Source organism: Nicotiana sylvestris, chromosome 3 (assembly GCF_000393655.2).
Source record: "Nicotiana sylvestris chromosome 3, ASM39365v2, whole genome shotgun sequence".
Lineage (NCBI taxonomy): Eukaryota > Viridiplantae > Streptophyta > Magnoliopsida > Solanales > Solanaceae > Nicotiana > Nicotiana sylvestris.
The window spans coordinates 217787408-217798136 of record NC_091059.1 but is presented as its reverse complement, the minus strand read 5'-3'; the positions used below and the strand labels follow the sequence as shown (position 1 = coordinate 217798136).

At 36.0% G+C, this 10729-nt stretch overlaps 1 protein-coding gene across 2 annotated transcripts; it reads right to left on the bottom strand.

Moving 5' to 3' along the window:
* Nucleotides 1–1298: 1298 nt before the first annotated feature.
* Nucleotides 1299–5418, bottom strand: LOC104242560 (uncharacterized). Of its 2 annotated transcripts, XM_009797643.2 has the most exons (5): nucleotides 5295–5418; nucleotides 5122–5151; nucleotides 3915–4155; nucleotides 3056–3731; nucleotides 1299–2858 (listed from the first exon to the last, which is right to left on the bottom strand). In XM_009797643.2, exons 3-5 carry the CDS (start codon nucleotides 4140–4142, stop codon nucleotides 1507–1509), a joined length of 2256 nt encoding a protein of 751 aa, XP_009795945.1. In that variant the 5' UTR covers nucleotides 4143–4155; nucleotides 5122–5151; nucleotides 5295–5418; the 3' UTR covers nucleotides 1299–1506. The 2 variants fall into 2 exon arrangements, with proteins under 2 accessions (XP_009795945.1, XP_009795938.1); XM_009797636.2 differs by having other exon boundaries at nucleotides 5122–5411.
* Nucleotides 5419–10729: the final 5311 nt, after the last annotated feature.

Genomic DNA, 10729 nt, shown 5'->3' with positions numbered 1-10729 from the left:
TTTACAAGAAATTGCCTTTAATAAAATTATTTTTTTTAAAAATAGTCAAGGCCCACTTAGGCTCGTTTAGGACCGGGCCTGGCCCACATAGCCCGGGACCATTAGTTCGTGGTTCTAGTCCCGGTCTGGTTACACTCAAAAGCTCACGAAGCCCGGGACCGTTTAACCCGGCCCAGAAGCCCGAGCCCACTTAGAACCGGACCGTTTAAGCCCGGCCGGCGAGGCCCGTTTAGGACCGAGCCCGGACCGTTTTCCATCCTTAGTGATATACCATCGAAACACTTAATAATACTTTTTATAACCAAAATGAATTAAGTAATTAGTTTTTCTTTCTTTTTATGGGCAAAGTGTTGGCCACAAGAACTCCCACGTGCAGAAGATGAGAGTAGCAAAAATGAGGATGTTGAGATGGATGTGTGGGTGTACCAGGTGAGATAGGATTAAGAATGAAGCTATCCGGGACAGAGTGGGAGTAGCCTCCGTGGAGGACAAGATGCGAGAGTCGCGGCTGAGATGGTCCGGACATGTTAGGAGAAGAAGCATTGATGCCCCTGCCAGTAGGTGTGAGAGGCTGGCCATGGAGAGTTTGAGAAGGAGTCGAGGTAGGCCTAAGAAGTACTGGGGAGAAGTGATTAGGCAGGACATGACGCTACTTCAACTCACTGAGGACATAACCCTTGAAAGGAGGGTGTGGAGGTCGAGGATTTAAGTAGAAGGTTAGTAGGTAGTTTATAGTGTTCATTGATAGGCTTAGTAGCGTGCATGTCCCTTCATATTCTTAGATTTTTTATTACGATATGTGATTTTGTTCGCCTCGGGTATTATATTCCCTGTTGCTATTATTTGATATTACTTATCCTTTATCTCTCCCTTTTTTCTCTTCCATCTTTCTTCCTTCCTTGCTTCCCTCTTCTTCTTCTTGCCCTTCCTAAGCCGTGGGTCTATTGAAAACAACCTCTCTATCTGCATTAGGTAGGGGTAAGACTTGCGTACAGACTACCCTCCCTAAACCCCACATGTTAGGATCAAACTGGATTTGTTGTTGTTATTCTTTTTATGGGCAATCTTATAACATGAATATACATTGCATGCTTTGGGGGCTTTGTTGTTCATTGTGCAAATGTAGCCTCTTAAATAGTCACAACTCACAAGTCAGCGAGGGATTACACTCGAGATTACACTCGAGCCAAATTATTCAGTTTCCTTCCATCTAGTTCTTGTCATCTAGTGTGTAGATGGCACTGTAATTCATGAAAGATGGCAAAAACCAAAAGGTCTATTAAACTAACAACAAAATATTGTTATCTTTGTCACCGTCATTGTTAACCACAAACATGAGCAGTTCCGTATTGGACCCAAAAATAAGTATACTATACGAATTTGGCCTACTACCTGTACATGCAATTCTCCAAGAGCAAAAAAGCCTCTGACTAAATCACTCCTATGAATCAACTTTGCGACCATATAATATATCCATGAGTCAAAAAATACTCTCTCAAATAATCATCAGCTAAAAGTGGAGATAGAACGAGCTCTCCGACCGTTTTGGCGCCCTTTAGTTACTCCCCAGCCTTTGCAAAATCTCTCCGTAATGCCCTGTTTGTTATTACAAGAATTTGGATGTAACCGTGAGCAAGTTGTTCTCCCCCCAATATGGGACCATTTCCTACTTCTCGAACTAGTCTTACGCAGAGTTTTCCTACATGGACCTGATTCAGATGCAGCATTTGCAGGTAACTTTAGACCTCCAATGGTCAGAAGATCTTCATTCAACTGATGCAGAGGCACAGAGGCAGCAGCAGGTAGCACTTCTGTTTGAAGGACTTTCTGATACTTTCTCCTCCTTGGTCGGCTGCTCCTTGCCCTACTACGCGATCCAACCTCATTCTCTAGATTACTTGCCAAAGAAGTTGCAATATCAGCAAGCCATCCCAGAGAGTCATGAGAGGCTTCAGATGGTTCACCAGTGAGAGTCTTTGAGCGTGCCTTGACAGCAGATGATGAAATAAAAAGTAGTGTCTCTGCTGCAGCCCTGTCAGTTTCCCCAGTGTAATCACTCATACGGTTTCTTTTAGACCACTGAGCAGATGTACCGATTGGATTGTCCAGAGAGTCCCCTCTAGGTGGAGAACATTCCTTGTTTTCTGGGCTTACAGGAGCTTCCAACTCTCTGTCTACACTAGTCATTGTTGCTTCACTGTGACCGGGTGATAATAAAGTTTCTTCCTTGATGCAGGTAGTGGAAGAATTAGTTGTAGCTTTTCTAGATTTGAGTGCAGAATCAGGACTCGGGATACAGTCAAGAAGAACAGATTTTTCACAAATCTCTCTTTCTCTGCCTTCAGGGAGATTCAGATGTGAAATATTGGAGGTAGGGGCGGAAAACTGATCATCAGACAAATCGGCAGAAGGTGTGAAATTCAAGTCCATACCCTTCACTGAATTCATGCTATCTGGATTCTTTGATAACTTAACAGCATCAGTCTGTCCAGATGTAGGGTCATTATCACCACATTTCATCAAGCAGGAGCCTGATGCACCAGAAGTTGGACTAGAAGCACTACTGTTGTACAGATCACTGTTCTTTCCAGTGAGACTAGAATTCCCAACAGAAGATTTAGGACTCTTACTGAGTGATGCATTACTAATAAAGCATGGAAGAGCTTGCACTGCAAAGGGTATCTCTTTAATTTTTTTCCGTGGAGAAACTAGCAATGATTTGTTAGTTTTGGTTCCATTACGACTCTTGTCCACAAATCTTGGAGGTGAACTTGCAGTTTGATTACATTGAAGACATGTTCTCTCAACAGAAGAAACTTTGTCAGAAGAATTCAGGTTGCTTACATCTGCCCCAGTAGCTGCAGGTAAATAAATTGAAATGAGAAAAAGTTCACTCTACCAATATTTTAGTCATGCGACTCATAAAAAAAAAACACATAAAGGATCTGATGGAAGAAATAGAAAAGCAGCCAGTATTGGCAAATCAAATGTTAAGAACGAATGTCAGCTTAAGTATTCTATTTTGAATATTTTCTCAAGAGAATAAACAGAATACCTTCTTTCTTCAGAGTTGAGCATTCTGCATAGACTGTTCCAGATAGATCCTGATCTATGTCGCTGATTTCCTCATGAACGTTCATAGATTCAAGTGCAGAATTTGGACACCCTGTTTCATCGGTCTGTATTGGTTCATTCAGGTCAAACAAAAGAAAGGTACCCCTAGGAGTTGAGTTAGAAATCGAAGAATCCCCAGGATTAACAAAGTTGACTTTTGAACTATGTTGAGGTTGAAGCTCTGAAATCAGAATATTGGGCCCTTGAACAGGACTTTCCTCCACACAGTGTTCTCTGTCTTCAATATCTACGTATTCTTCTGCTGGAAGTTCAAGATCGAATGTTCTCTTCCTTGACGCACTGCTTATCGAAGATGATATTTTCCAATCTTTTCTAAGATTTTGTTTCGTCAACAAGTCAGCACCTGGTTGCACTATCTGACCAGTAATAGAATTTGAAGAAGCTTGAAACACTTCTCTATGTAGTGCAGATGGTTCAATGCTAGTGAGGTCAACCAGAGGCCACTCGGTTTTCTGGGAAATTTCAGACCTTAACTGTGACATAAAAGACTGCGACTCTGATGCTTGCAAGTGTAAATGATCCTCCACTAGCTTTCTCCTTCTAATCTCATCCATTAACTCCCTTTGTCTTCTATATACGCGATGTAGTTCATTGACCTGAGAAAGAAAACATGCTTTAGAGTTATATCCATTCTGATCCGTTCAGAGAATCACCGCCTGATTAGAGCATTCCTAAGATAACTATCTGACCAGCATAAAAGAAAACATGTTGTAGAGTTCATTGATTGGACGATGACATGATCTCTTTCAAAGGGTAAGATCAAAGTCTTAGGTCTATACCTGATATCTAAATATTGCTTCATGCTTAAGTATCGTCTGCTTCAATATTTCCTTTTGATGAACTAATTCTACATTCTGGTCCACCGTAAATGGAGGCAAGGAAACATAAAAGCCTCTGGCACCGTTCCAGCTGATATCATTGAGTGGTACAGACCATGAATTACCAGTAAGGCTCCCATTAAGATCTTTTGGAGGGTAATGTCCTGGGAGATAGCTTGTACACTGCATTTTTCTCCCCACCCTTTGACACAAATAAAATGCAGAGTTTAGAATGTTATGCATATGAAACCTTTTATGAATAACCTTTTATGTTACAACAGAAAAGGGTATATATTGAAATATACAGAACAGAAGTCACAATTAATATGGGAGAGAGATGAAAATTCAAAGAAAAGAACTTACTGTACTCCCATATTAAAATAAATACAATTTTCCATGTTGTGTTAATCTATTTTACACTGTCAAGATCAAGGTCAGAATGGTAAATGAGTTGTGAACATTTTGGAATCAAGTGAAGCAAATATGAAATAAAGATTCTGATAAAGAGGCAGCATTCAAAGATAACTACAATTATGCTCCGTTGGTACCATAAAATTAGTTCAAGATATATCAGACTCAATGAGGAATCATTTGCCTAAAATTAAATCGAGACTTTGAAATCCATCCATACCAATTGAATGAAGGAAACGTCAAAACTGATAGGAACTTAGATTATATCGATAAAACACTCAGTTTCTAAAACCAGAAGCACTTGTAGTGGCAACATACCCAAAAAGGGCGAAAGAAAGAAAGAAAGAAAGAAAGAAAGAAAGAAAGAAAGAAAGAAAGTAACATATCTGACTTTTGACTCCAAAAATATTGAAACAGAGATCACATTGGCAAAAAATTCGGAAAATACCAGTACTACAAAACCCAAAATTTGGATAAAATATTTATTAAAAGGGAAAAGGTCAACAATCATAGATCCAACCGATACAATCGTCAGTCACAGGACTTGCAACCGTCAACCATCACAGATGCAGATACTCAGAAGGGGGAAGAAGAAGAGAGATGAAAAAAAAAAAAAAACCAACATACCAATCAGCAAATACGCACAAAGCCACAAACAAAGATGCATCCATGAACACCCAAAGTACCCAGATAGAAAAATCACAAAAAGTAAACAAATAAAACAGAGAAGACGATTGAAAGAATTTGTAGAAATTACCAGAGAGAAATTCCTCCAAATGAGCTTCAGCTAAAAGATAAAAAAAAAAAAAACCCAGAAAGAGATCAGCAATTGAAGACTAGCTCCAGCCGAGCTCAGAGTGAAGATAGAGCTGAAATAATATCATAAAATCATGAGGAGGCTTATAGGAAAAGCCAAGAAAGAGATGCTACCGAAAGTCCATTTCCATTGTCGTCAACCAAACACAGCAAAATGTGGGACTGAGAAAGGAAATGGCGTTTTCTGGATCTGCTGGGACCACTCTTTAGCTCTCTCTCTCTCTACAATACAAAGAAGAAGATGTTGTAAATAACTTACATAGGAAGAGATGGGCCATTTGTCAAACACTTTGGGGTCTATCTTTGCTTGGATTTTTCTTGATGATGAAGCGTTAGATATATGGATTTGTCTTTTAGATTCTTTCCACTATCCTTGTCCTTTTGTCATTGGGATGGCCTATGCAAAATATATTTCCCACTTTTATTATAATAATAATAAATTTTAAGTTTCATTCTGGATCATGATATTTTCTAGATCAATATAGTCAAGAGTTTATAAGTATCAAAAGTTTGACCTCAATATTAGTTTATGGATTTCTATATACAGTTATTTTATTATGTATTTTTATGATACTAATATATCGGTTGTTGTTGCTTTTTTGAGCTGAGAGTTTCCTGGAAATAGCCTCTCTATCCTTCGGGGTAGGGGTAAGGTCTGCGTACATATTACCCTCCCCAGACCCCACTTGTAGGATTATACTGGGTCATTGTTGTTGTTGTTGTTGGATTCCTATATACAGTGACATTGCAGTCTTAACAAAATAATTAATTTTATTAGTTTGAGTAATTTTCTATTTTACCCAAAATTAAAACTAAGATGTACTCTCTCCGTTTTAGTTTGGATGATATACTTTTTTTATTAATTTGTTCCAAAAGAATGATATATTTCTATAATTGGAAATAATTTAACTTTAAACTTTTTATTTTATCCATTTTACTCTTAATGAGAACCTTTTTATAATAACACAAATATCATGCCCCACAAAGCTTTTATTTCTTAAGTTTTTAAGATCACAAATTTTCGAAGTTTCGTTTTTTTTCTTTTAAACTCCGTGTCGAGACATATAACTCATCTAATTTGGAAAGGATTAGTCTTGTTCCTTTCCTGTTTAAGGCCAGTTATCTTTTTCATTCAACTAAATAAGGAAAGTTCTTTTTCCTAGTAAGGATTGTTGATATTCTCTTCTCATGAATCTTTTAACAAGCAATTTCTTATACTGCTCCAGCAAAATGTTTTTTTTTTAAATCTTTTGAGTAAAGTAGCTTTTGTTAGCTCTTTCTTCTATCATTGCTCCATACATATCCATCTACGTGAAAAAAATGTGTATCGCAGGACCTTACTTATTCTTATTAAAATAAAATAAAATAATGTAATATGATTGATAATATGTTTCTATCTTTAACCAGAATTTTTGAGTTCGAAGTTAAAAATAAATAATATATAAAACAATTCTCCTTTGCATAATTGACCATTCTACAAAGCCAACGGCCCAAGGGTCAATATAGACTTCATCTGGAGGAAATATCAACGGCTTAGGTTTAAGTTTTCTATGTAAACAGGTACACCTAATTTTTTTGGAATTGTGGCTCAATATGAGCACCGCCCTATTCAGGCGGAACCTACGGTCCGAGCTCCATTAGTCTTGATGGGCCCAATAATTATATCATGGCATTTGCATTAATACCCGTTTTTTGTGTTACGTTTTAATTTGTGCTCGTTTTTTAAAATAAATTGCAAATGTACTCGCTTTTTCGCATAACTTCAGCATACGAGGCTAAAGTAATAAAGGAATCACGCAAAACTTCAGCATTCTAATAGTCGAGCCTGAAGTTCAGCTCTAGAGCTGAAGTTTTTGTTTTGTTTGCATTTTGATCATCATCTTCTCCATTTTTCTTCAACTGATCAAGTCAGCAGAAAAAAACATTTTAGAAATTGAAAAAAAACTACTCCAACTTCCTATCTACCATGTTAAAAATACGTACTCTTTACCTTTTGGTCTGTTATAAAAAGAATGACGCCTTTTTATATTTGTAAATTTGTGACTTTAAGCTTCTTATTTTCCTTTGAAAGAAGAAGAATTAACACGTTAGCCGCCCAATCAATCGATTAAATTAAGAATAGACGGCGGAGGTATATTATATGTATAATTTAAGTTTAATATATGTATAAACGTGTATAATCAATGTATAATCGAAGTATATGACTAAAAAAAGTAAACATTAAATATGGATGACTACTTATGTAAAGATGCCTCGAAAGAAACTACCTATACTCACAGGCGTATCTAATATAGAAGCTATGTGTTCAACTGAACCCATAGCTTTCGCTCATACCCTGTATTTTTGCCCAAAAAATTATTAAATATGTATAAATAATAAATTTTGAACCCATTAAATTAGATGAGATGTGGTAGAATTGTGAATCTAAACCCATAAAATTTAAATCTTGGATCCGCCTCTACCTATACTTACAGTATTCTGGTAGCCAGAGGTCTGAGTAGTTGGATAATAAACATCTTGACCACCATAGTATATAGATGAGCTCAAATAGCTAGAGCTGAAGTTTTTTCTGAAAAAAATCAGCTTTTTATGTTATCGTCCGCTTTAAATGCATCCTCGTTTCGTCTAACTTACACTCAGCTTTGCTCAGCCATTTTTATTGCTAAGCAACTGATATTCGAAAATATATTATACAATTCTATTATACATTTAGACACCACAATTTTTCTTTTTCTGAACCAGAAACATATAATTCACATATACAAGGTTAGCTTTCTACTTGCTTCAATTATGCTTCTGGCTATAACAATAAGTTTCTCCACAAATTATGTTGGAAAATCCCAAGTACTAGTGGCTTTTTCTAAAAATGATTATTAATTTTTTGAAAACGAAATCCTAGATAAAAACGTTGTGTGAATACAAGTTATATACATAGTCGTAACAGATTTCTTGCAGAAAAGGGAGAAGGAGAAGTTTGAGAAAAAAGAGGCGGATATAACTTTGAGGAGGAGAAGGAGAAATGGGTTGAAGTTGTTTAAAAAGTAGGTACAAGTTAAAATATTTTTAAAAAATAGGTATACGTTAAATCGGGACGACCAAATAAGGCGCCCCGTACAATTTTTACCCATTTTCCGTTGCACGAATTCAATTCAGGGAAGAGAAACAAACGGATCACTGATTTCCCTTTAAAAAGGATCCGCATAGATAGCATCCAAATCTGTTAAAGCTTTGACAAACTATTTTGCTTAATTAATTTATATACGTATCGCTGGTCCTTGATTTGCGTTATTAAAATAATACTAAAAGTTCTTGAACTAAAAGTTTAGACAAGAGGGGTTGCTCTGATGGTAAGCAACATCCACTTCTAACCGAGAGGTTGTGAGTTCGAGTCTCCCCAAGAGCAAGGTGAGAAGTTCTTGGAAGGAAGGATGTCGGGGATCTATTTGGAAACAGTCTCTTTGTCCTAGGGTAGGGGTAAGGTCTCTTTGTCCTAGGGTAGGGGTAAGGTCTGCGTACACACTATCCTCCTCAGACCCCATTAAGTGAGATTAAACTGGATTGTTGTTGTTGTACTAAAAAGTTCTTGAACTAATAAGCCCTTAAATTATTTGCAGAGAAAAAAGCCCTTGTACTCTTTTGTACGGACCAAACTAAAGTAGGCATATAAGGACTTATTTTAATCATATGCGAACCCAATAAATGAGCTTGAAAAGTTAGCCTAACGAGCATTAACTTGAGTTAATCATGCTATGGCAATTCATTAATTAAACTATTAATACTAGCAAAGAAGCCAAAAAGAATACTAACATAAAATATATTCAATGTTGGTGGTTGTCTCAACTGTATAACTGCAAGAGATGATGCATTAACATCCACGTTATGTAGTTGTAGTTATTAGAGTTGCATTATTGAGTAAGAATATAAGTGTAATTTAATCCAGGGCTAGCTTGTCATTATCAAGAATATAATTAATCAACTTAGCTACCCCATGATTAGCAATCCATTGGTTACTAACTTAATATAAACAAAATTGTGACTTTTTAGACAGAAATTGCAACATTAGCCACTTATCGTTCTTTTCTAACAATAAGATCTAGTATAAAATCTTGTCTTCGTATTATTTTCCAGCATCATAAATGTAGGTCCTAGAGTCTAATAACCTTCCAGGATTCAATACAATTATCTATTGACAATTCTTCTTCTCTATAATTAATGTGAGTCCAAAAAATATTGATGAAATTAATTATTTAAAATTGTAAAATAACTTGAACATTCTTAGAACAATGTGGATGCTCCGAATATGTTTTGACTATCCAACAATGATAAGATATCGAAAAGAATAGAGAAAAATGTTTCGATAAAAACTAGATTTTTTTTTTGAAATAAGTTCAAATTAGAAATGATCAAATAAGACATTGCTTGCTTGATAAGGAAATAAATGAAAAATAAAATAAATTGGAGGAATTGAATATCCATAGTGTTACCAAAGGGAGATAAAACCAATTTAATGTAGTTTTATATTTCTCTTTCTTCCCTATTTTTGGGAATAAACCTTAATTCAAGACACCACCACTGAAAATTCCGAGGTTGCCCTTTTTTTGTATGATCTGTGTCTATGAGTCGACAATACGTTTTTTATATAGTATTACTTTTCTTTTTTACTCCTTCCCTTATTCTAATTTACATAACACACTTTTTTTTTTTTTAATATGTTCATATATTGTAATTGTTGTGTTATAAAATTCTTATTTTACTATTAATGCAAATGGAACGGTGGGAGAAATAAGGTGCCATGAGAGTCTTTTTTAACCTATAGCCGCTTTGTTTTTCTGTTTGCACCCGTACTCACTTTTTTGTTAAAAGCCTTTTAAAAAGATTATTTTGCCCTTCTTTATTAAAAGACTACTTTCTCTCCAAATATATGCTAGTCCTCTATGTTAAAACTGGAATTTTCTCAAAGGAAGCTAATAATACACCTATGTTATTTCAAGGAACAATGCAAAGTCGTTAAGCACGTTTTAGGACTTTGTTTTAACCAAAAATGGGAGGAAAAGTTGATTTCATCACCAATAAATTCACTTTCAAAATTTTCTTTTCTTCTAGCATTACAGAAGGATGATCTTAAAAAGCCTTTGCCATTACCTCCTTATAGCGAACATGCATGGAAGAATTCACTGGAAAGAGAATCTTCATCTTTTTCATGATTGATTATACCTGTGATTGCACGTTCCCACTGAGTCGAAATATACTGCAAGCCATTTTGTAACTGGTGAACTTCAGCTTTAGGAGCTGAAGTTTTTGTTTTTGTAACTGGTTAACTTCAGCTCTAGAGCTGAAGTTTTTGTTTTGTAACTGGTGAAGTTTTTATTTTGTAACTGGTAAACTTCAGCTTTAGGAGCTGAAGTTTTTGTAACTGGTGAATCTTAGCTCTAGAGCTGAAGTTTTTGTTTTGTAACTGGCGAACGTTTTTATTTTTATAACTGGTGAACTTCAGCCCTAGAGCTGAAGTTTTTGTTTGTAACTGGCGAACTTCAGCCTTCTTAGAGTTG